The sequence below is a fragment of the Acomys russatus genome, chromosome 16 (genome assembly GCF_903995435.1).
Source record: "Acomys russatus chromosome 16, mAcoRus1.1, whole genome shotgun sequence".
Classification (NCBI taxonomy): Eukaryota; Metazoa; Chordata; class Mammalia; order Rodentia; family Muridae; genus Acomys; species Acomys russatus.
In genome coordinates, this window is record NC_067152.1 from 1,358,331 (window position 1) to 1,384,774 (window position 26,444).

Consider the following 26,444-nt stretch of genomic DNA (forward strand, 5'->3'; position numbering starts at 1 on the left):
GGCGTCCTCTGGCAGAGTGCTTGGTCTTGATCCAGTGTGTGGCCTGAAATTTCCAGTTTTCCCCACAACATGGGACTTGGCTTCAAGAGCCTCACGGAGAGGGCACACAGGGGGAGAACAGGACTGGAAAAACAGCTGTGGAAATACCTTCAGATCTTCTGAGACAAAGCTTTCTGGGCCTGTGTCAAAGGGGGAACTGGTGAGTTCAACAGGCTGGGAGGGAAAAGGGGACAAGTGTGGCTTTGACCTCAGAGAGGCCCCAGGGTTGCATGAGGCTTCTTGCTGAAAGAAGAGAGAGAGAGGAGACTGCCAAGGCTGAAAGGGTGAAGCTGTGGGCCTCCCAGTAAAGCTTCCTTGGCCCTGAAAGACACAAATGGCATGTACTGCCTCCCAGCCAGACAGGTGGGACGTCCAGCCATCTAAGAGGCCTGGCGTCACAGTCCCCTGCAGGTCACTACACTTCCCTCTCCCACTCCTTTTCTGACCCTAACAGCCTGCTCACTTTCTTGCTGACACTCGCCACATGGCACACTTAAGACTCTGGACTAGGAACCAGCCAGCAAGACTTTCTGTCTGCCATGCATCCCCTCCCGTTCTCAGGCAGCTTTGGGGCTATGGGCACTGGCCACTCCCATCAGTGCTAGCCGCCTCCTCTCTAGCACTGACCCAGGCTTGTGCCCAGAAAGAAGTGGGGTGCAGAGACTTCTAGGTATGGTCGCCCAGACAGAAGTCACTGTGCAAGATGTGGCACCGGGCCTGATCCACAGCTCCTGCACCCCTCTCACTAGCCAGCTGTCCCTGCCTGAGCATCCTTCCATTTCCCAGGCCCTGAGGAAAGAGTCTTCCTTTGGAACTATGAACTTGGCTACCCACCACGGAGGGTAACTTGGCAGAGAACCCCAGCTCAGCATCCTAGTACCCAACATGCAGAATCACCTAGACTCCCACCCAGCTTGTTGCCAGGGCTACTTGGAGAAAACCAAGTCAAAAGATCCAATCTCATGCTGTTCAAATATCAGGAACTGAATTCCCAGACTACTGCCCACCCCCTCCCCGTGGGCCTCTGCTCCCACTCTCCTCCAGGCAGTGGAAGGATGGGCTGTTGTCCCCTGAGGATCATTAGGTGCCCTGTCACCAGCAGCAGACCAGTACACTGCACCGTCCTACCTTGGCGACCCCCAGATGCCTAGACTCTACTTCAAAGCGACGAGCGAGGCGCCCACCCACCCACCTACCCGGGCCAGCACTGCTAGTCAGTGGCAAGCACAGGCTTAAGGACAGTTAGGAAAGAACTTCAGGGAGCCAGCACACAGTAGGTACACAACAAATGTGTTGGGCTGACCACGGAGCCAGTTGATTTTGGTGCCACTTGGCTTAGCTTGATTTTGCAGCAGTTCTCAAACCGTGGGTCAAGATAGCAGCTATCCTGCATATCAGATATAGTTACATTACGATTAATAACAGCAAAATTGCACTTATGAAGTAGCAATGAAAATAATTTGGGGGGGGGTGGTCACCACAGCATGAGGAACTGTATTGAAGGGTTGCAGCATTAGGAAGGTTGAGAACCACTGGTTTGGAGCAAAAAGGAAAAGCTGGGGTGAAAGCTGATGAGAAATGGGGGGGGGGGGTGTTCTTCTGATATACCCAGAAGATGTCATCTGAGCCATCCCCATCAGTCCTGGCCACCCATAAAAGATCTCCAACCCTCTCTCACCAGAGAGCCACAGGAGAGGACGGCTGAGGGGCTCAGCCTCCCCACCAGCTGGGAGCGTCTCTTCAGGTTAACCTGCAGGAAGGGAGAACGGCTGCACATTGCACGTTCCTTTCTTTCCCCATATTCTAGTTAATGATTACCTAAATAAGTACTTCAATCCCGAGCCCCAGCAACCTAATTACACAGCTACAACGCATAGGGACTATGACGCCAGACAGCTCCCCCCTCTACAAACCATATGTCAGATAACACAACTGCCTTCCCTGCCTTGCCAGCCAGGTCCAATAAATGGGGTGCTGGGGCAATTGAAGACCCTAACTAGGTTTATGGGGGGGCGGAGTGGACTGTCCATCCCAGGCCCAGACACCCTGCTTGGAGAAATCATTCGGCTGCAAATGCATTCACAGTTCAGAGTCCCATAATATCCTCCCCCAGACACCTCAAACAGCGGGGTGGCATAACAGAATGCTACCCAAAACATTTGCATCCAAGCCCACCCCCACCACACACACACACACACACACACACACACACACACACACACACATACACACACACACACTAAACACTCACTCATTGCAAACACACGCCTAGTCCCTGTGAGGTTTATGGGCCTCAAAGACAAGGGGAAAGGGACCAGCTAGCTGTACATGCCTGCCTGTCATAAACAGTTTTCATTTGCCACTGTGTCTCCCCAGTAGACTTGGGCTCAGGATCACAGGCAACAGAGGAGGGACTCAGAGTGAGGGTCCACCAAGAGAGTCCCTTACTTGTTTGCTCACAACCCAATGCCTTGCTAACCCAAGTGACGTACGTACCCCGTACATCTGTGATGATAGCTGGTGATGAGTCCTGGCCCCAAGGGCTCAAGCCACCTTGTAGACCTGGGACTCAAAGCTTTCAAGCAGGGCAAGACTGAAATAGTGTACCACCTGGCAAAGCAAAGAAGGTGAGGCCGGTCAGACACACTTGCCCTGACTGAGGAAACCGTGTTGGCTCGGATCTGGTCTAAGGAATCTGCAGAGGCTCCTGAATAGTGAGTCTGGAGGTGGGTCTACCCAGCTGATACACCACATAACTGGTAAGCTTATCACCTCTCCCCGGAACAAGCTACCATGTCATTGATGGTGTTGGCCACAAGGCGGGGCTGGTGAGTCCCAGGGGAGAAGGTCCAGATCACCTCCCAGCCATTCAGTGGGTGAGGCCCAGACAATGGTTTGCCCAGCGCCCAGCTAGCAGATCCATCCTGGTATGCTTCCAGGTCCTTTCAGTTCCCTAAGGGGCAGGTGCCCTGGGCCACCAAGGCACAGACCCAACTTCATAAATTGTTTTGTTTGTTCTTTTGGTTTGGTTTTGTTTTTAAACAGTCTCACTCTGAAGCCCAGGCTGGCCTTGAACATCCAATCCTCCCACCTCGAGTCTCCCAAGTCCAGAGATGACAAGTGTGTACCACCATCTCAAACCATGTTGACTAAACCAAGGAGTCCTTTGACAAGTGGTACTGTGAGTAGCTAGTCTCACGGGGCCACCAGGCTTGCTCTCCCAGGGCACAAGGTGACATCTACGAAGAACTATCTCCTGGAGCTAGCAGGCAGCATGAGACAACCACCTCTTGAAAACAGACCAGCTGTCGAAAACAGACCAGCTGGATGGGGAGGGAGCCCCACGCCTTTAGCACTTGGGGACACGCCCCCTTCTGGGCTGGGTGAAGTCTCAGCCCTGGCCACCCCACACCTTCTGTGACAGACTCCTCCAGTCTCCTCTGGCCCATCCATCCAGGTTCCTCCTTCCCTCCCATCTGCCACTAGCCCCTTCCAATGTCCTGACCTCTCTAACGTAACCATCGTCCACTTGTTGTTGTCATCTCCACTGACTGCCCAGGCCCAAGGCCCTGGATTCCAGCACCAGCTTCTCACTACGCCGGCCTCCTCCCATGCCTCCTGATCAACAATCCATTCCCTACAAGGCCTCCAGATGTGAATCACATCTCTCTGTTAATTAGAACCAAACCCCTGGGCCAGGGGCATGGCCCAGCATGTAAAGACTCTTGCCACCAAGCCTGGCCATCTGAGTGCTATCTCTAGACCCCACATAGCTGCGCTCTCTGTCTCTCTCTCTCTATCTGTGTGTGTGTGTGTGTGTGTGTGTGTCTGTCTGTCTGTCTGTCTGTCTGTCTCTCTGTCTGTTTCTCTCTCCCTGTCTGTCTCTCTCTGTCTCTGTCTCTCTCTGTGTCTCTGTCTGTCTGTCTGTGTGTGTGTGTCTCTCTCTCTCTGTCTCTGTCTCTCTCTGTCTGTCTCTCTCTGTCTCTGTCTGTGTGTCTCTCTCTCTTTCTTTGTCTCTCTATCTCTGTCTCTCTGTGTCTCTGTCTGTCTGTCTCTCTGTCTCTCTCTGTCTCTCTCTCTCTGTCTCTCTCTGTCTCTCTCTCTCTCTCTCTCTCTCTCTCACACACACACACACACACACACACACACACACACACACACAAACATTAACTAAAATATAATTTTTAAGAATCCAAAACCACTCACAGGGTCCACATGTAGACATGTTCTGCCTCCACGTCCTCCCCACTCATGCCTGTGAAGCCACACAAAGATCCTCTCTGCTCCCTAGGTGCAGGCTCTTAGCTGTCCATGTGCCTATGCATTTATTACCTCCAGAGTCCAGACACGCCCTCCCGGCCCTTCACAAAGCCCTTCCTTCTTTCCTGTCTACTAGCCACAGCTCACCTGTCACCTCCCTGCAGAGTCTTCCCAAGCCCCGTGACATTTGTCTTTCCCGTTTGTGCTACCTGGATTTTGTCAACCTGACATTTTTGGAAGTCATTTTGGAAGAGGGAACCTCCGTTGAGAAAATGTCTCCCCACCACCAAAATGGCCCCTGGGCAAGCCTATGGTGCATTTCCTGGATGGACGATAAGGCCCAGTTCATTGAGTGGGGTCACCCCTGGGCTGGTGGTACTGGGTGGAGATAAGAAAGCCAGGCTGAGCAAGCCAATAAGAAGCAGGTCAGTGCACAAGCCTTCCTCCGTGGCCTCAGCTCCTGCCTCCAGGTGCCTGCCCTATGTGGTGAGCTCCTACACTGACCTCCTTCACTGACAGTCTGTTGCCTGGAAGCGTGCTACGAAATAAGTCCTTTCCTCCCCATGGTCTTTTGGTCACAGTATTTTATCACAGCAATAGAAACCCAAAGATGTCACCCTAGAAGTCATAAATAGCAAAATACAATGCCTGTCTTGCTCTGCCCCCAGCACCCAAGAAGCTACAATCAATCGGGTGCAGTTTTTGTTCGCCGGGTCTCCCCATCCAAAAGGCAGACATGTGGGGACAAGAGCTCACCGTGAGGAACACCCAACAATACTGTGAAATGGATGCAGGGACTGTCCTGACACTGTGTGGTATGAAGGGCAGAAGCCCGGCCAGGGGAGTGCAGGATGGCTGCATAAAGGAGGCAGCATCCCAGCTGCTCCTGGAGAAGGGCTTGCTCTTGATTTCCAGCGCTGGAGCCACGTGATCCCTTCCGGTCAGGAAGGATCTAAGGAAGTAAGTGCTTCTAGGGATGCCGGAAGCAGCTGTGTGACTCTGTAGAGGAGGAGGCGGCCTACTTTCCCACCACACATGTGGAATGAACGGGTCTGCTCACTCTCTTGCTCCTCCATCAAGACCCCTGCTATGAGGACCCCTTAAAACTGCCTCAGAAAGCACCGAGGCTGCCGGGAGCCAGACACACCACACAGGAATCCCACCTTCAAACTCTGAGATTCGACCAACTTAGTGAAGAGTCTCCATTTACAGCAGGTCCCTGCTGAAAGAGTCGTCCATCATCATCGATGGCTTCTGTGTGACCTAGGAAAGGGCTCAGCTCTGAAAAGTAGCCTTGCCTCTCAAGGGATGCCACCATGACAGGACATGGCCTTGCTAGGTTTTCTCCCTGGGAGCCCCCTCTGAAGGGCAGGGCCGCAGCAGCCAGCTCAGGAAGCAGTTCAGAGTGACCAGGGTGACAGTCTTCAAGAGCCAAGGCAGTGACCAGCCCACCCCCAATCCTCACAACAGCTGACAGCCAATTCCCAGAAGAGACCATCTGGGTCTCAGGGCACAGCCCCGCCTGCAAGGAGTAGAGGGAATTGGAGATTATCAGCGAGCTGGAAGGCCCTGCTGGTGTGTTTGCCAGGCCACAATATTGAATTTTAAACATGTGTGCCTGTTCTCTGTCCCCACTGGAGCCTCCCGTAGCCAGGCAACGCTATCTGACCTGGGGGACCAGGAGGGGGAGTTTCCATACCAGGCGGGTCACCTGGGGTTATCTAAGCACAATGAATCGCTTCCCTCTCCACTCACCCACAGCCCAGTGACCCCAGGCCCACACCCTCGCCACTGAAGATGCCCACTCTGCTAACAATGAGATGACAGGAGTCTTAGAAGCAAAACTGTGTGGCTCTTAGAACAAAGCAGAAGCACATTTGTGAGGATCAGGTGTCATTATCCACCTATGAGCTTGTGCGCTTGCCAAACTGAGAGACAGCAGGCTGACCGTGCAGCAAGAAAAAATTCAGGCTAGATCAGAGGAGGACGACAATGAGGCGTAACCACACAATGACACTCTTAAGAAAAGGCTAAACAGGGGTTGGAGAGATGGCTCAGTGGTTAAGAGCACTGCCTGCTCTTCCAAAGGTTCTGAGTTCAATTCCCAGCAACTGCATGGTGGCTCACAACCATCTATAATGTGATCTGATACCCTCTTCTGCAGATAAAGCACTCATATACAATAAATAAATAAATTTTTAAAAATATATTTTTAAAAAAAGAAAAGGCTAAACAAAAGGCTTATGGTGTATTCCTATGATCCCAGCACTTGGGAAGCTAAGGAGGGCCATAATTTCCAGGCCAGCCTCCAACATATGGCAAAAAATAAAAATAAAAATAAAAAATAAAAAAAAAGTAGAGCAGGGGCAGCAGGGGACGCAGCTCCATTTGATGAGGGTTTGGCTAGCATGCCTCAAGCCCTGGGTTTGATATCCAGACTCTCCAGCACCAACACCACGTAATGCCAGGCATGGTGATGCACATCTGTGGTCCCAGCACTCGAGAGGCAAGTTTGAGGCCAGGCTTTGAGACCTGACCAAGTTTGAGACTCGTCTCAAAAATAAATTAAAAAAACAAATAAATAAATAAATAGTTCATTCATTCATATTAGTGAATGCCTTTAATACTAGCACTTGGAAAATAGAAGTGGGCAGATCCATAAGTTTAAGGCAAGACTGCTCTACATACAGGCTAGCCAGGGCCTGTTTTTTGTTTGTTTGTTTGTTTTGTTTTGGGTTTTTTTGTTTTTTTAAAAGGACCAAACAAATGAAAAAACTGAAAAACCTCTGTTATAGCTAAGTAAATAAAACATTCTCATTCTCTCTCTCTCTCTCTCTCTCTCTCCTCTCGCTCCCTCTCTCTCTCTCTCTCTCTCTCTTTCATGTAGGACATGCAAGTTTGCTAACTGAAGATTACAAAACAATCATAAGACTGGAAAAATAGCTCAATGGTTAAGAGCACTTGCTGCTTTTGCAGAGGACTTGGGTTTGAGTCCCAGCACCCACATGGTGGCTCACAACCACTGAAACTCAGGTTCCAGAGGACCCATCCAGTGCTCCCTCTTCTGAAATTCTTTGGGCACCAGGAGTGCACATGGTATGTGAACGTATGTGCAGACAAACTGCTCATACACATAAATTAAAATTAAGAAATCTTCAAAAGTTTTTTTTGCTTTTTTAGGGTTTTTTGTTTTTTGTTTTTCGAGACAGAGTCTCCCTGTGTTAGCCTTGGCTGTCCTGTACTCGAATTCACAGTGATCCTCCTGCCTCTGCCTCCTGAGTGCTGGGATTAAAGGCGTGCACCACCACACCTGGCCCCAAAAGTTATTTTTAAATCAAGGTCAGTCTCAACTCTAAAGCGGCAACAGCTGTGCTATGTGACTTTCTTTTCTCTGCAGAAAAATGCAGGGAACATAGAACAAGCCTCCAACCCCAAGGCTATATGATCAAGGTAAGGGCATGTGAGAGCTCATCAGCTACAGGTTCACAAAAAAACAAGGAATCCTAGATGCAGGAACCTCAGGCACAAGGCCATGGAATCTTTCAGAGACCTACACTGGTGTGGTGCCCTGTCGTACACATGAGGAAGCAAGGTCTGGCCCCGCCTCTGAACCATAAGGACGACCCATCTGCCCTGCAAAGACGCCCTCATGCTGATCCCCCAGAGCTGCAGGTGTATGTGCTTGTCCCAGCCACGAGGGTCACAGTTACAGACAGACTCCAGGCTGCCTGTGGCCAAACCTGACACTGGGCAGAAGCAGCATGACCCAAGTGGGCACAGCATCAGACATCAGAAGCAGAAACCAGCAAGGCTCCCAGCATGACGAGGGTCCAGCTCAGAGACGCTGGCTCTGAGGACAAATGCAAGGGACCAGATGCCCAGATGCACCCAAAACCACCAGAGGGCGAGCAAGGGGGCCCCGTTCAGAAAATAAGGGGTGACAAATCTGTGCTGTCTTCAGATTCTGAGTCTGTGGCCACTTGTTACAGCAACCAGAAGAAGCTGACAGCCCGACAGGCACAAGTCCAATCCGGCTCCGTGGAGGAGGAACTGAGGCATTCTGGGATTGTCTCGGGTAGCCATTCGCTGCTCTCAACATGCTGGCACACACCTGTGGTCTCAGCCTTCAGAAGGTGGAGGCAGAAGGCTCAGGAGTTCAAAGTCACCCTCAGTTACAAAGCAAGTTTAAGGCCACTCTGGGTGTGATTAGCTCCTCTTGGTTATCAGCCTGGCTACATCTGCAATTGACGAAACCCCAAACAGCTGGGTACACCTGCAAGGGATCTTTTTCTTAACTAAGTCATTGAAGAGGAAAGATGCACTTAAAGATCTTTTAATCAAGATCTTCAGAGATGAAAAGATGCACCTTAACCAGATCTTTTTTTTTTTTAAATAATCTTATTTTATTTTTCTATGCATTTGTGTAAAGGTATTGGATCCCTTGAAACTGGAGTTATAGACAGTCTCGAGCTGCCATGTGGGTGCTGAGAATTGAACCCGGGTCCTTTGGAAGAGCAGACAATGCTCCTAACCACTGAGCCATCTCTCCAGCCCCTAACCAGATCTTTTGAGACAGGGAGATCTTTTGAGATGGGGAGATCCACCTGCAATCTGGCCACACCTCCTGCTGGCAGCCTGTATGAAGGACATGGAAGAAGGAAGCTGGCTCTCTTTGCCTGTTTGTTCTGGCTGGCACTGACAAGTCCATTCCTTCACCTGCACTGGAGCCTGTTCCCTCAGGACTCTGGCATATACTGGAGACCAGCTGAGAGCTAAACGAATCCGTAGATAGCCATTGTTGGACTAGCTGGGCCAGAAAATCTAAGCCATTCGAATAAATCACCTTGAGAGAGAGAGAGAGAGAGAGAGAGAGAGAGAGAGAGAGAGAGAGAGAGAGAGAGAGAGAGAGAGAGAGATAGCTGGCTGGCTGACTAACATTCTGAACTACATGAGGAGATAGTCTCAAAAAAGCCTGCTACAAAGCCTGACGACGCTCATTCATTCCCCGGGGCCCACATGGTAGAAGGAGAAAATAGAATCCTGAAAGTTGTGCTTTGACTTCCTCATGCACGCTGTGACATGTGTGCGCCCACACACATGCACACAAATGTACACATACACATAGACAGACAGACAGACAGACAGAAACTTTAAACACCTGAACTGCTACACGGAAGCCTGGCTGCCTGGTTCCCACCTCTATGACCATCACTAGCCTCAGGTGCCTGTGAGCTCCCCTGTGATAGGTCCCTAACCCTCCCCAGGCATCGCAGAAACACCTTCCAGCTTCTAAAAACGGATGGAGGCTCCTGGCCTGCTTTTTGCATTGTTAAATGGGTATTTGAGGGGCTTTGAAGCTCAGTTAGCCTGAAATTTCCCCCCAGGTACCCTTGAGTCAATCCCCTCTTAGAAAATGAGGCGGGGGTGGGGGGGGTGTTCGATGTCTAGGAATTCCCTGTTTTCACTTATCTTGGCCCCTTTTCCTCAATACCCAGCACTGGACCACCAAAGCCAGGAGTTATCTCATGTTGATTTCAATGGGCCATCTCTTGCCTTCTTGTAGCTGCTAAACCCCCAGATCCTACAGATCACATCTTCCCAGTTCAGTCAGGAGTCACTGAGCCTGAAGCCCTCCCTAAGTCCACCCCGGCTGCTGTCTCCCAGCCCCCAAAGGCCAGGTCTCTTGGTCATGCAAAGACTATCCCAAAGGATGCTGCTGAGCTCCATATGGACACTGACAGTGGGACAAGGCCTTGAGTGCATCTGACCTGATTCTCACCTGACCCTCTGGGTCGTCTCTAAGGGAAGATCAATTCTAGTCACTTCAAAGGCCAGGCCATTAGTGGGGCCAGTCCCTTGGGAAGAAAGGTCATGCTACAGAGGGCCGGGAAGGAGGGTGGAGGGGACGGGACACAGCCCCCTGACTAGCACTGAAAGTGACCATCAAGTTGTCGACGCCTGTCAGAGAGCAAATCCAGTCCAGTCCTGTAGCTCAAGCTCCTTGATGCTGCAGGCCAGACTCACCTCACCTTTCTCCTGTCCCTCTCCTACCCACGGCCACCAGCTCCTCTCCTCCTTCCACGTTGTCTCTCCTCCCCCCACTTCCCATTTCCCTCCTCTCACATCCCTCCCCTACAACAGATGATGCCACCCAGCCGTCCACCCCCTACTTCTGGCTTCCAGCATAGAGCCAGCCAGCCATCCTATTAACATCTGACATTTCAGAAACTTCTGGGCCCCGCTGCCAAATCAAATCAGCTCAGCCCATGTCATTCCCTCACAAGCCCGATTTGCTCCTGGGATAGGCCCAGCGTGGTTACCAGGTGTAAAGGAAGCTCCAGGTTCTGGAAGGCTTCCTCCACACAGCTGCAGAAACAACTCCACTAACCAGAACGCTCTCCAAGGGGCCCTGTGCACAGGAAGCACTGTGCTCCCTGCAGAACCGCCTGGTTCTCACACTCCAAAGTGGGGAGCCAGCCACGGTGCAGAGGGGTCTTGTGGTTCATTACTAACTATGTGTATGATCGAGGGCCAGCTTTTTTGGTTTTGTAAACCCTGTAGCCCAGGTTGGCCTCAACCTCACTATATGGCCAAGGATAATCTGGAATTCAGGTCCTCCTGCCTCTCCCTCCCACGTTCTGGGATTGCAGGTGTGCATGCCGGCATGGTTCTTTTCCATAATGATCTTTTTCAGTCTTCAGAGAACCCATGAAAAATGCTGTGTCTTCTAGAGAGGAAATCTCTTCCTGCACTCCAGCCATTTCCATCTGAGGCACTTGGGGCTTTGCCTCATTGGATAAATGCAAGGGAAATCGAATTGGACTCTTTTTATTACAAAGAAGCATAAACAGAGTGATCTCATTATGCGCGCGGCTCTATCTGCGTGTGCCATGCCAAGCTAGCTGGATACCTAGCGAGTGGTGACGCTGGGTATCTCTGGACAGCAGGATCATTGAGGCATTCTTAGTATCTAAAAATGGACTTCTTTGTACTTTAGCATTGCTTAAGTGTTTTGCAATAAGCATATATATATATATATATTCATTTTTAAAAAGTAGTTGTATGGCGCTGGGCTTGTTGTTACTGTTTACTTGGAAGAGAGACAAGTCTTAATGCAAATTCTCCTGAGGAATACTAGGCTTTTTGTGCACATCCACATTCTAACATGGATCAGCCAATAGGTGAGTACCTATTAAGCATCTACTGTGGGCTCCTTGCATACTGGGTTCTATAGCAGCCAGTAGAGGCAGACGGCCCCCTCCCTGACAGTATGAGCTATGGCTGCCAAGGGCCAGGTCTCCTAACCCTGTCACATTCTGCCCCTATGCAGGCAAATACAGCTGCATCTGATAACCAACTATTCAGGTGGAACAAGAGCTGACCAGGCTCTGGGCCTCACCATGTTCCCACTAGGCGCTCTCAGGGTAAAGCAGCCCAGATCCTAAAAGGGGTCGAATGCTGCCCCCCACAACATGTTCATGGGACCTTGTGGGAGGGCAGGTATTGGCAGAAGACACGGTGTGAATGTGTGTCCCTTTGGTCACATTAGACTTTAAGGCCTAAGGGAACGGCAGCAAAAGGTGAGGCCTTGGGAGATGATTGGCTCATGAGGGGTTTTACCCTGCAACCAGGGTCTTATAAAAGGGCTAGAGGTAACTAACTATTCAGACACATATGTCACACATACACGGGACACATGTAGGGACACAACAACACAGTGCCATCTTGGAAGCAGAAAGCAAGCCTTCACCAGATGCCAAATCCACTGGCACCTTGATTTTGGATTTCCCATCTTCCATCGTGGAGGCGGGAAGCAAATGTCTGGTGTTTATAAATCACCCAGTGGAGCTGAACCAGCTCTCAAGATGCAATCACCATCCTGGACTTACTGCCCAGAGGGCTCTATCAGACGACAAGTGTCCAGACACACAAAGTAGAGACACCCAGGGAGACAAGCAGTCACGGAAGCACAGAGGCAGGGGAAGGCAAGTAGTGATGTCTAGAGCTACCACAAGCCGGAAGAGCAAGCAAAGTCTCTCCCCACAGGCTTTGGTGGGAGCAAGGCCCTGCTGACACCCTGATTTCAGACTTCTGGCCTCGAGAGCCGTGGGAGAATACGTTACTGTTATTTTAAGCCACCCACCAAGTTTGTGGTAATTGTTAGAGAGGCTCTAGAAACAAACAGACACCCAAACATCCAAAACTCCAGTTCCATCCTCAGCCAGGAACAGGGAGTCTGCAAAAGGTCAGGGCTGGAGTGGTAGGAGACAACAGGATGGAGGCACAGAGGATCTAGCTCTCGGGGCTTGGAACTGCACCAGTGGCAATGCTTCAAGAAGAAGAGATGCCACCACCCACTAATTCCCAAAGCCTCTCAGATACTAGGCTTGAGGAATTGATCAATGACAATCGTGCAAAGGGTGGAAGTAGGCGAAGGGCAGAATCTGGTAGCACCCGCTGCCAAATGCTCTCAGGGTAGCATGTACGGCAATTAGAGGGAAAACATGGGTTTGTCATTAAAGCCACCCTACAGGCTTTTGGTTCACTAACCATGGTGACAACTGCTAATCTCTACAGAGACTGAAATACACCGCCTGTATGGTGTATTTGCCAGCCCATGTCCTCCTTAAGCCCCGCAGGACCTGATGGACCTATGTTAGGGCTAAGGTTCTCAGAACATTGCTGATCTGCACAGAGTGGCACCATTGGTTATTAAACTCCAGAATCAAAGGGAATCAAGAAGACTCAGCAGATAAGGTGCTTGGCAACCTGAGTTTGATTCCTGGGACCTATATGATGGTGGGAACAAGCCAACTCCCACAAGTGGTCTTCCAATCCCTATACAAACACAGAGAGAGAGACAGACAGACAGACAGACAGACAGAGACACACAGAGAGACAGAGACACACAGAGAGACAGAGAGGAAAATAATCTTGAAAACCAAAGCCCCAGTTCATAACCAAGACTGTGCCAGACCCAGCAGTATATAGTGGGGGAGGTCAAAGGGCCAGGCACTAAGTTCTGAGGCAGGATGAGTAAGTGGTCAGGCCTCCAATGGCATGTGGCGTAACTAGGATACACAGCCCAGGAAGCATCACCAGGGAGACACCCCGAATGTCGGCTGCTTCAGAATGTGATTAAGCCAGGCCAGGCTGTGCCTTGAACCACCTTCTCCAGGCACCCAACGCCCAGACAACAGATAGCTCAGGCTGAGGCCTGCACCCCACACGGCTTCCCAGAACTTTGATGCCTTACTCTCAGCCTTCCACTGTTTCCCACAACCTCAGCATCTGCCCAGAAATGAAGCACTATTTCAACATAAGCTGCAGAAAAGGGAACCACGCTGGGGAAGAACTCTCTGTGGGCACCGACAGATCAGAGCATATGTTCCAAGGCCAACCTCAGAACTCCCCATGATCCTGTGTGAGTCCCCTTCTGCAGGCCTCTCTGAGAAGGATGGACTTGCAGGCCCTTCCTGTCCCCATAGAAGTCACCTGTAACTCCTGCTTGTGTTGGAGTAGGCTTACTGGGAACTCCTCCAGATCTGCCTGGTAGGTTTTATCCTATTCTGAGCATCTCCATGGATACCTGCAATTAACAGGTACCGGTTTATGTCTGAGACAGAGGCTCCCACAGTATCAGGATGTGTGCGTCCTAACTTTAGTTCTAACCCTAACCTTAGCCCTAACCCACGCCTTAGCCCTAATGTAACCTTAGCCCTAACCCTAGCCTTAGTCCTAACCCACTCCTTAGCCCTAACCTTAGCCCTAGTCCTAAGTAAGCATGGCTGTCTTGGAAACAAAGCATCACCTTGCATAAAGAAAGAGTTTGTTTTGGTTTGGTTTGGTTTGGTTTTCAGGAACAAGCTCCTGACATCCACCTTGTGGGAACTCTTACTGTCCCTACTCCACAAATGAGGAAAGGAAAACTCAGAAAACTCACTAAACAGCTAAGGAGCCCCTCCATCCTTGGAAGACGGGCTCCAGAAACTGAGAAGTTATCCACTCCACAGGTCTGATTAGTCTGAAGAATCCCCTTAAGGACCAGGTCGTGGGGACTGCACTGGCTTTCATGCCAGTGGGGGATCATGGGAGCAGTGTGAAGATCTGGAAAGGGGTCTGGAGCTGCAGAATCAAAGGAGAAAGGAGAGAGGTCCCCAGGGCGCCCCACTGTCCTGACCCGCCCAGTCAAAGGAGAAAGGGTACAAGGTCCTGGAAGCCTGGAGACCAACCAAGGCCTGCGGCTCAGGCTCTGTTCTAGCTGGTTTATGTCAGCTTGATACTGCAGTCATTCGGGAAGAGAAAACACCCTCCGCCCCCCTCACCAGGCTACTTGTTGAGATTAGCGTGGAAGAGCCGTGCCACCCCTGGGTCCTGGGTGCTGTAAGAGAGCAGGCTGAGCAGGCCATGAGGATCAAGCTGAGAAGCAGCACCCTCCATGGCCTCTGCGTCAGCTCCTGCCTCCAGGCTCCTGTCCTGGTCCTGCTCCGACTTCTCGCGGTGAGAGACTGTGATGCAAAAGCGGAAGCTGCAGCAAGTCCTTTCCTCCCTAAGCTGCTTTTGGTCACACAGTGTTTTATCACAGCTATAGAAACCCCAAGACAGGCTCCATTAGAGTTCTAAAAAGCAGGGCTCCTCCCTAGAGCCGCCTATCAGGAGACCAAGAGTTGGAAGGCGATGGAAACAGGCAAAGTGTCCACAAGCTAGCTCCCGGTTCTCTAAAGAAAAGCGGCGATGGTCTGTTTCTCAAACTGTGGTGATGGTCTGATGCTCAAACTGCTCCTGCGGGTGTCTGTGGTCCCCATCAGGGAGGGGAAGAGATGGGCATTGGGGAGCCTCTGTCCTTGCCCAGAAGACGCCGTACCAGTCTGTGGAGTGGTGCTTAGGGCACAGGCTCTGGAGCCCACCACAGGCTTGCCCCTGAGCAGCTGCAGGCTCCTCATCAACAGCACAACCTCCTGTGACTATTTCAGGCACAGGTGCCAAAAGCGATTGCTCTCAAATGACAACTCGAAACGACTACCAGGAGCTTTCCACGGAGCTTGGTTGGACGGGATTCTGAAGTCGTGTGGAAGCTCTCAGGAGACAGCATCAGGATTGATGCCTGAAATATACACAGGGAAGAAGATGGAGCCCTCAGCTAGAGAGGCTCCATGGCTGGCAGAGATGCTACATGACCCATGGCTGCATATCTATGGCCAGCAGATTTTTTTTTTTTTTTTTAACTGAGCCATCCAAGCAATCCAATGGGGATGTCAAGTCTTCTTGACAGATGATGCTGGAACACTGGGATGCCTGTATGAGGATAAAGGAACTGAGCCTTGACATCAAGACACACACACGCACGCACACACACACACACACACACACACACACACACACACGCACGCACACACGCACACACACGCACACACACACGCACACACACACACACGCATGCACGCACGCACACACACACACACACACACGCATGCACGCACGCACACACACACACACACACGCACACACACGCACACACACACACACACACACGCACGCACGCACACACACACACACACACACACACACACACACGCACGCACGCGCACGCACAAAGTAAGTAGACATGGATCTCCACTGGGCCCAGCATCATCAGTCACTAGAAAAATGCAAATTAAACCACAGTGAGCTGCCAATACACACCCACTGAGGTGTCTAAAACACTAAAGATTGACAAGGGTCAATGCTGGTCAAACTGTAGAGCAGTCTGGACCCAATGGCACTAGTGTTGACATGTACGATGGTGCAACCACTGGCAGCCTGTCTGTTCCATATGATAGGTAAGAGTCAGGGCAGAGGATACGGCTCAGAGGCAGAATACTTGCCTAGCATGCACAAGCACCACAAGGAATTAACAATAATAATAAAATAAAGGCAAAGGCTCAGGTCAGGCACGGAGGCACCTGCCTGGAGTTTCAGCACTCAAGAGACTAAGGAAGGTAGATAGTTGCAAGTTTAAGGCCAGGCTAGCCCACAGAATGAGACTCAGGTCTCTTTAAAGCCTGGCTAGCCCACAGAATGAGACTCAGGTCTTGAGACTAAGGGAGGCAGATAGTCGCAAATTTAAGGCCAGGCTAGCCCACAGAATGAGACTCAAGTCTCAGAGAGAAACAACAAAAAGTTCACTACTCTTCAATGTAGGGATTGTATTCTTGACAATCCATGAAACACAAACACACACACACACACACACAAGCCCAAACAAAATTATACTACAGCGGTCACAGCTTTTAGCTATTAGTATATATAGACCAAATGAAAAAAACAACTCAATTAGAACACAAGCAAACCAATTGTGGTGTCTTCATATGACTGAGAAGTGCTCACTAATTCCTTAAAAATGGGGGCGAGCTGACACCAGGAACAAAGTAAAGAGATGGACTAGCCATGGGTCAGGTCAGTGTGACAAGCTGAGGAGGGAGAGGGTGGCATGTGTGCAAATAGCGAGCCCAGGAGGAAGCCTCAGCCCAAAAGGGATGCAGAGGAGGTCATCAGACGCCTACTTCCTTCCCACATGCCAAGTTTTGTACAGCTGCCTCACCTGCCACTGAGGGAAAGTGGGAGGAGGGATTAGTGGCCCTGGAGGACAAAGCCCTGAGGGGCAACATAGGAGCAGATGCTGCACCTCTCTCGGGGGAACCCCCTAGCTCCACCACCTTCTTCCCCAAAGACAAACAAATGACCCAGAGTGCCTCAGACTTGCAAGGGGAGGGAGATAAACAAGGGTCCCAGGCCAGCTACCAGCCAGCCATTTGAGGCTCCAAGGATGACTCTGACAGGTCAGGTCACAGTCAGAGCAAGCCCTAGAGAAATCAATGTCCAGGAGATGCCTTGGTTTAAGAGAATCTGAGGGTCGGCCCTAATTCCTTGTCCTCCTCAGTTCAGGAAGGTCTGGTCCCCAGCCCTAGGATGCAGCCTGACCTTGCTTCCTAGGACCGCTTCAGACTCCCCCTTCATCTCCATCTCCGCCCCTCCTCTCCTTCCCACTAAGAAGCCACTTTTAATCTGTGAGCGTGTCACATGCTGGGCCATATGCTTCCTCTGCTAAGTTAAGGTCCCCTGTAGAGGCTCTTTGAGGGTCAAGGACCAATACTTCTGGGCGGTCCCAGGGGAACCCACACAAAGCCGGGCACACTGTGGGGTCTGCTAAATGCCTACTGGTCCTTGTGAACACAAAAATCAAATAAAATCCTGGCAACGATCCACTACACACCCAGGCAGCCAGCCCCTAGCCCCACTCCCAGCCTTCCTTCCCTGCCCATCCTCAGCTTGGGAACTGGGCTCCTGTGTCAGCCCATCTGCTCAGCTTTTTCTCCGCTTCAGAATTGGGGGGTAGGAAATTCCCTAGGAAACAAGCTGCACAGAGGGAGAGAAGGATTAAGCTGGGACTCTACCTATCTATAAAGGAAATGGACCATCAAATCCCTGACCCAAGCTACCAAAGGAGTATTCAGCATCTGAGGCAGACTGCCCAGAGGGCCGGTTGAGCCTTTCTCCTGCCAGGCGCCTGCTCCGGCAGCAGAAAACTGATACAAGGAGCCGGGGAGATGGCTCAGTCAGGAAAGTACTTGCCATGTAAGCAGGAGGGCTTGAGTTCCATCCCCAGAACACACTAAAAAGCCAGGCATGAAGCCCGCAGATATGGCTCAGCAGGTAAAGGGGCTTTCTGCCAAGCCTAATGACCAGAATTCAATCCCTGAGACCCATGTGGTGGAATGAGAGAATCAACTCCTACAAGTTGTTATGTGACCTCCATGCTTGAGATGTGGCCCATGTACGTACGTACGTACGTACATACGTACATACATACATACATACATACATACACACACACACACACACATTCTTAAATAAGCAAACAAATTTAAAGCCAAGTGTGGCACTGTACGCTTTAACCTTAACTCCGGAGAGGCAGAAACAGACTACTGGATAGATAAGGTACCCTGGGGCTCGCTGGCCAGCCCCCGAGAGATGGTTTCATGGTTAAGAGCACTGACTGCCCTTTCAAAGGACCTGGGTTCAATTCCCAGCATCCACAAGGCCACTCACAACCATCTATAACTCCAGTCCCACCCTCTCCTGCCCTCCACAGGCATTGCACACACAGAGTGCACAGGTATACATGCAAGTAAAATACCCATACACATTTAATGAAAAGTAAATAAGTCTAAAAAAAAAAATAATAAATGAAAACTTTTTTTTTTTTTTTTTTTTTTGGTTTTTTCGAGACAGAGTTTCTCTGTGTAGCCTTGGCCATCCTGAACTCACTTTGTAGACCAGGCTGGCCTCGAACTCACAGTGATCTGCCTGCCTCTGCCTCCTGAGTGCTGGGATTAAATGCATGCACCACCACGCCCAGCTCTAATGAAAACATTTTTAAAGACTACGACAAAGGCCCAGAGCACACACTCCTTCAACCTGAGGTCTCAGGCTGTCCACAATAACTCATCCACCCAGAAGCCAGGGGTCAAAGGCCACTCCAGGAGCTCAGTGCCAGCGGAAGCAGCAGCACTGACGGCTGAGCACAACCGTGGAACTCTGCATCTGTGCTGAGCAAGTTAGTGTGCCGTGAGCACTGTGGCTTTAAATCCCCGGAAAGCAGTTAACGTCATATAATGGGGAAATTTCCTAGCCGTACACTCAGACCACAGCCACAGAAGAAACCATGACAGACACAAGGAGAGCAGACATAACAGACCCTACAGCAGCTCCAAACACGATCTTCGCCCAGAATCTTTAGTGCAAACCCAGTTCCCTCAGTTCCTAGCTCTGACTCTGCCTTTGGAGTCTGAACACAAAAGTCACAGGCTGGGCTGGTGCGCGTGCCCACCTGCCCGCCCCCTCCCTCCCCCCCCCCTCCCCTCTGATTCTCAGTACCTCCACTTACTCCTCAGCACTGCCACCTACTGTCACCCCACCTCTCTAGAATCTACTTAGTCAATACGCCAGAAACCCCCAGGCCCGCTCTGCTCTGTCTTCCTCTGCACAGTCCATATCAAACTGGGCCTCTCCCAGCAGCTGGCGCAACCTTTCTGTGAAGTAAGTGCTCTTCTCTCTGTGTCTATGCCCAGCTTCTTCCACAGTACCAACCCTAAGAACCTCTCTTCTCCCCACTCTACCCCTCCCTAGACAGCCACCTCGGGCTTACAAACACAACATGAACAACTCGAGCCTCCTCCTCCCTGCTGGGCTACCCCACCTCACAAAATGCTTGCAACAGATTGTGCTGCCTCCAGACCTTGAAACCATTCTGGCCTTGTCTCTTCAAATCGCCCTGTCTCATCAACGGCCGCCTGAGGACTTTGCGCTCTAACTACTTCCACTGAGCCTGCTGGTGCCAGGGGCACCATCCCATGCTCTTCCCCAGCACATGTGCCGATTCCAGAGCTGTTGTGGCTCGAGCATCCTCCTCGCAGCCGTCAGTCAGGGTGAATGTTCACAGGCTCCGTCACAGCCAGGGGTGGTAGACACCCATGATCTAAGCACTCAGGAGGCCGAAGCAGGAAGCCCGAGAGTCTGAGTTACATGGTGAGACCTTGTCTAAAACGAAACGAAAACAAACAAGCAAAAACAAGACAGCACCTCTCCAGTGCCCTTAAATAGAAAAAAAATGTTGAAATCTTCAGCAAAACTTCTGCTTGATCTAGAGCCTGTCTTTAGGCCCAGAGTCTCCACGCCTGACTCAGGATGGTCCAGCACTTCTCTGATCTTTTCCAGTCCCTCTCCCTCTCCTTCCACCTCATTTCTAGCACCCCGGGCTGCTCTTTGCCTCTGGTCACCATAAATGCTGGTAAGACGCAAATGCCACTGGGCAGTCTGCAGCAGGGCCTGAGACTACGTTCCTGAGATGCTCAGAGACACTGAAAACGTGGCTGGTCCCTTTGCCTCACTTTGAATAGCAAGGGTCATGAGCGGCACTGGTGCTACTGCCTCTAGCTCAGTGTTAAGTCCTCCTCAACTCCCAGGGCCCAGCCGAAACAGCATTTCCTCAAAGAAGCCCCTTCTGTGACTCTCCAAGACCTCCGCCAGCCCCGCCCCTTTATCCTTCCTGAGTGATGTGGAGCTACCCCCGCCCCCGTCCAAGAATATCCACCACCCCTAACTTTCCATCCTTCATTCTTGCCATTCCCTTTTCAACTCCCTGGGTAGAGAGAAAAGAGACCTCAGTATCTTGTTCACTCCTGGGTCACTAAGCACCCAGCACTGGACCTGTCTGCTCAGCAGGCCCTGCAGGGGGTCCTGCCTACTCTGTGACCCTTTCCCTTTCTTACAACAGTGCTCCGGGTTTTTGCGTGCCAGGGGCCACCCCATTCCTTCTCTCAGTTTCCCTGGTGCAGGTATTAAGCTTCAAGCCTGTCCAATCACAGAGAAATTCCATTTCTCTAGCCAATGACCCTCCTCCCTGGGTCTCTGTCAGAGCTACTGGCAAATGCTGCTCTTGTTCCGTGAGAGCTACTTATCCCATGGGAGCTGCTGCCACCACTGCAGCAGGGCTTCGCAAAGAATGAAAACATCAAAGGGGGAAAGGAGGCCAACTCCACCCCCACCCCACCCCCCATGCAGCCATGCCTGGGAAAGTTCCTAAGCCAATGACGTGAGTAAGTTTCTGTCACTTCCATCCGAGAGTCCTGACTAACGCAATATGCATATAAACACTGGGTGCTGAATGAATTAAATAGTCATGCGAGTGAAGCCTGCCAAGAAAACTCTCTGACTCCTAGACTTCCTCACTCTCCCTATAAACTCTCGCTCTCAGTGAGCAGAGACAATCTTCCCACGAACAACTCCACGACCCAAAGGGTTGAAACTCAGGTTGGCCACATCCTCCTCAGCATTACCCTGTGCCAGCAAAGCACCCCAGCATCACACACTATCCTGGACTAGGCTGACAAAGGTGGCCTGGCTTTGGATGCCCAGACATCCCTCCCCCCGCCCCCAAGAAATGAGAGCTCTACCATCCATCTTGTACCCTGCCCACCTCTGGATGCCTGGCCCAGCCAGGCCTCTTCTGCCATCGTCAATATTCTCACAAACGCCACATGGCCCAGTATGAGACAGACATATGCCACGGAATGATGTTTATCTGCTGCCTTTGGGGTATCATGGCAAAGGGGAGCCACACAGAACAGCAGTGAAGAGATGCCAAATTATTTATTGTGAGTCATCTCTGAGCTGAGCGTCAGTCAGGACTAAGACTGGCTTGGAAGACAGGAGACTCCCTCAGATCTAGGCTTTACCCAACGAAGTGTGAAGGTGGAAGTTGGAAGTGGGATTGGCCTAGGCCAGGGTGGTCATCCCATGGAATCTGGGGGTGTAGACTGAAGGCAGAAAGTCATGGAAGGGGAGCACAGTCCCCTTTCTAGGAAGGGCTTGGAACCAAAGATGGGGTTCTTTCCCAAAAAGGGTTCTTTCTGACTGAACCCTCAGAACAATTCTCCCACAGAGAACAAGGTAACAGAGCCATCCTACAGGGGCCAATCAAATGCTACCCAAGTCCTAGGAGGGCCCATCTAGCTCCCGCCTGTCTTGGATGGCGGCCCCTTTAATACAGTCTGTCCCCATCTACTTCCTACAACATGGACTCCTTGCTCTCAATCCCACAATTCCATGTGGCTTCCCACCAACCCAAGCATGCTGCCAGCCCCACCACAGCCCCAGTCTGTTTCTTCACTGCCCTTTGACACAGATACCCACACCTCAGTCACACTGTCCCCTCCCCCCACCCTACTCCCGACTTAATGGGACACCGTGAACCCTCCATGGCCACCACTAGAACAGAAACAGCTGGACTTACAGCTAAAGCAACAAGCTAGGCCGTATGGTGTTCCCAGGCATCATCCCCTTCTCCCCTACCTCCCAACTTTGAGTCTCTTACCTTCATGGTTGGTGGTGCAGTGAGAGGAGGGGACAGTGGCCGATCTGGGAGGGTCACATCTGAGCTGTTGGCCAGCTCCTGCTTCCTGCAAAGAGACCAGAGCACACAGAAAGCTGTGAGCAAGGGCCTTCGTGAGCCTTCCCTCTGTGACCCAAGAGATGGCGCAGAGAACTGGAGCTGACTGCATTTCTTCGCTAGGATATCCTAACACTGAAAACAGCACTGAGCAAGGGCAGGCCCTGGTCCATCAGCATCCCCTGAGGACTTTAAGTCCTCAGGTGCATGCCAGAATCTCCAAGGATGGAACCCAAGTATCTGATTCAACCCAGATTCTCACATGGTTCTGATGCACCCAAACTCTCAGAACCACCAGTTCTAAAAGGAACTAGGGTCAGAGGGAGGCAAGAAAAGGGGTTATGATGTGTAAGATTCATTTTCCCATGGGCACCTCTGTCCACTCAGACTCGTGTGTGTGTGTGTGTGTGTGTGTGTGTGTGTGTGCACGTGTGCGTGCACGCATGCACGCATGCACACACAAAGGCCCTGGCCACAGACCCAGTCTTGGGAGGACAGGGCTGCCTGCTATAAAAGCTACAGGTAAAAACTTATTTTAGTCCTTGTGGGGTAGGACCAGGTTTGAGGCAGCAAAACAGAGTTGTGTCACCATGGAAACGCTGCTCTCACACACTCCCCACTTCCCATCTGGTCCTTGCTGGTGACCAGGGAGAGCTTGTTCGCTGTCCCATCACCAAGCAGACTGCTTAGGTTGGGAGAAACCTCCACAGCAAGTTACACAACAGGGCCATCTGGGCAGAGATGGGGGATTCCCCCAGTGGGCCAGGAACTCTGATGTGCCCTGGCGGGGAGGAATGGAAAGGCAGGACAATAGTATTGAGAACCAACAGAGATGGCAACTGATCTCTTAAAGCCCCCAGCTTCACAGGAGCCCCGCCCTGAAGCACCCAACAGTCAGCCCACCATTCCCCAGCCTGTGTCCTAGTGGGGACAGCCCCGGTCCAGGCTGCTTCATGGAGGAAATCCACATTCCTTAAGAGCCAGGCTCCCCAGCTATCCTTAGAGAAGTCACAGCCCTGAGCCCAGATACTGTCTTATACCAGCTCCCCAAGACCTCAGGCCACGACAGTCTAAACACCTCTTGAGAAGCCAGGCTAGGGACAGGGCCGTGCTGGCTAACACAGAGCTCTGTGCTTCCCTTGCAGCCAGCCACCCACTCTGTCCTCTAAGCAGCCAGACAGGGAGGCTGGTGAGCATCTGGCTTGGTTCAGGATCCACATGACTCCACCAACCTCAGGCCTGGCCAGCCCCCTTTCCTCTGCCTGCCGTCATGCTTACTGCTTCCTGCAACTTGGTTATAGGACTTAAGATAATTGGAGTGGAAGAGATCTCTTCCTTCTTCGTCTGTTACTGGTCCAAGTACCAGAAAGGACAAGATTCAGCACACACACACACACACACACACACACACATAGACAAACACGCACATGCACACATACACACACACACACACAAATGCAGCAGCTTTGTCTTCTGCCTCTCAACACAAGCTACCAGCTTTGCTTTCCATATATCAACTCAGATGTGGCTACTGCTCCTGCCCTCACCTGCCTCTCATCAACTCTGGTCCAACACAGCCTCTGCCTTCTGCCCTCTGCCCTCTGCCCTCCGCCCTCTGCCCTCCACCCTGTGCCCTCTTTCAAGCAGCCACTGCTTTTTTTTGATGAGCCAATCCCCTAAGAGCCAGAAAGGGAAATGGAGTGGAAAACAGCACACTCAGGTACCCTGGGGCAAAGATAAGGGCACTTCAGCCGGGCTCACTGTGCACGCCTCTAATACCAGCACCCTGGAGGCAGAGGCAGATGGATCACTGTGAGTTCGAGGCCAGCCCGGTCTACAAAGTGAGGCCAGGACAGCCAAGGACATATAGAGAAACTCTGTGTCAAAAAGAAAAAGTTAAGTTCACCTCTCTTGAGAGCTGGGAGGCCAGCAGAGAAGGGACAAGAGGCAAATCTTCCATGAAACAATGCAGGCTGCTTGGCACTCAATTGAGAAACTTCCAGCCCACGCCTCTGGAGATGATTTATGGAGATGACTTATGACCTTACCTGACAGAAGCCCTGGATCTCCAGTGACAACCCCAAGGAAGGTGATGTCATCGGATTGTGACATCACTGATCCAGGGACACTCTATACACTCTATGGAGTTCAACCATGTGCACACCCATGGGACCAGAGTAAATGCAATTACTGTCCAAGACCTAGGAATCCTCAGCCTTCTCCGTGCACCAGCCTGCTTCCCCTGGATGCCGGATGGGCAACCGAGACCAGGGAGGGATGAGGACCACCGAGTAGAAACACCTCCAGTCAGAAGGACTTCCCACGTGATAGTGGGGCAGGAGAGCACACTCATGGCCAACAGGTTACTTCTGCCTCCCAAGCTGGATCTAGGGGTCCAGAGGGGTGGGAGATAGACAAAAGGATGGCTGCTGTCCTCTAAAAGACTTGGAGTATACATGCGCCTTTAGTCATACCTCAGAATCCATCTTGCCTTGGTATATAGACAATTTCAAGTACACCTATAATAGAGGCACACTCAGGATCCCTCGGCACATTCTTGGTTCCTTCCCTTCCTCCTATTTAAGCATTAAATGCCTATTGATAGTCAAACTGTGTCCCACCCACCCCCTCCAAAAAGTATGTTGACATTTCAACCTGCAGCACCTATGAATAGGGTCTTATTTGAAAACAGCCTCTGCAGACGTAACCAAGTTAAGATGAGGCCATTAGCTAGGCCTTTAACGTGCCCAGGGCCAAGTAAGAAGAGAAGGCAAAGGTTACAGGCCCACATCACACAGTGGCTTGATGGACTTGAATGGAAGGTGATGTGGCTGCAGGTGGAGGAATGCTCGGTGTCGCACCAACCGCCAGGAACTAGAAGAGGCAGGAAGGACCAAGACAATCAAGCCAGTGTGTTTCTACTGACACCTTGTTGGAGCCCCAACTTCCAGAACTGAGAAACACCGGTTGCCTCAAGCCACTTCTAGTACTTCCTATCGGCAGGCCTGGGAGAAAGCAACACCCAGCAAGCTCTCATCTCTACCCTTGGCTTTGTGATTGAAAGGCCAGAATGAAGAAGGTGAAATCCCAGCTTCTGCCTCAACCCCGCCCCTGACTCTGATCGGCTGAGCCCAACCTTGTCCTGCCCTAGCCCCCAGGACAATGACATTTACATGCGAGCCAATGCCATCACCCACCACCACCCGAGGGCACCAGGCCAGACCCAGCCACCCGCTGGCACCGAGATAAGATAAGGTGAGCGAGAGCCGCACGCTCGGTGCAGTCCTGTTCTTTCTCTCATACTCAGCAAACACATCACACATGAGTAGGTGAAACCGGTGTGATTCTATCCAGGCATAACCTTGGCCACTCTCATTTGTTATAAGCAAAAGGTAAATCATTGTGAGAAGTTAACAAATTTCTCATGAGCCACAGTGTCATGAGCCTGAGATTGAAAACTGCCCTCCCACTGGCCCAGACAAACAGGAACATATGCTGTAAGGACACATGGTCCCATATGTACCCAGGGGACCTTGGGAACACATAAAGAGAAGGTACTGGTGATAGGGACGAGTAGAGGAGAGAGGAAGGGGGTAAGATGAAGGGAAGGCAGAGAGGAGGAAGAAGATTTACTCTCAATGGAAACAGGGTGGCATGTGAGCACCAAATGGGCAGGTCACCTGGGGGGTCCCTGGGGGCACTGCCCACCCAGCAACCCTGCTGCAGAGCCCAAGGGGCTAAAGTTCTCTGCTCAGATATTAGCTCCTGGAAGTGTAGGGGATCCCAGGGCAGAGAGGAGGGTGCCAGGTGGCCAGAAGAGGCCCCACCTGACCTTAGCAAAATGCAATCTCAACTGAGAAGGGCAGAGGAGCCTGGAGGAGAAACTGGGCAGAGGCCTTGGGAGGTCCCTATTATAGTACCTCTGGATCCAGGGTTCATAGCTCTACCCTCAGAAGACTGTGACCTGGGCCCCTTGCACACCACTAGGGAGAATGTCCTTCACTTAGGATCAAGGCATTCCTGGTTCAAGTTTGGCTCTTCCTGCTGCTCTGTCACGTGACCTGACCTTTCTGCCTCAGTGCCTTTATCTGCAAACGCAGGAGTAGTAATATTCTGAGGAATTAAAAGCAACAGTGTGGAATAAAAATAAGAAGTT

The 26,444-nt window shown here is 51.4% G+C and overlaps 1 protein-coding gene across 5 annotated transcripts in view; it reads right to left on the reverse strand.

The window, feature by feature from the left end:
* The window catches only part of Rap1gap2 (RAP1 GTPase activating protein 2), a 212,556-nt gene that overhangs the window by 78,170 nt on the left and 107,942 nt on the right, over positions 1-26,444 (reverse strand). For all 5 annotated transcript variants that reach the window (XM_051157936.1, XM_051157934.1, XM_051157935.1 and 2 more), the window contains exon 2: positions 22,214-22,298. In XM_051157936.1, coding sequence (XP_051013893.1) covers positions 22,214-22,219 — 6 coding nt within the window. In that variant the 5' untranslated portion in view covers positions 22,220-22,298. The remainder of the gene's footprint in view (positions 1-22,213; positions 22,299-26,444) is intronic.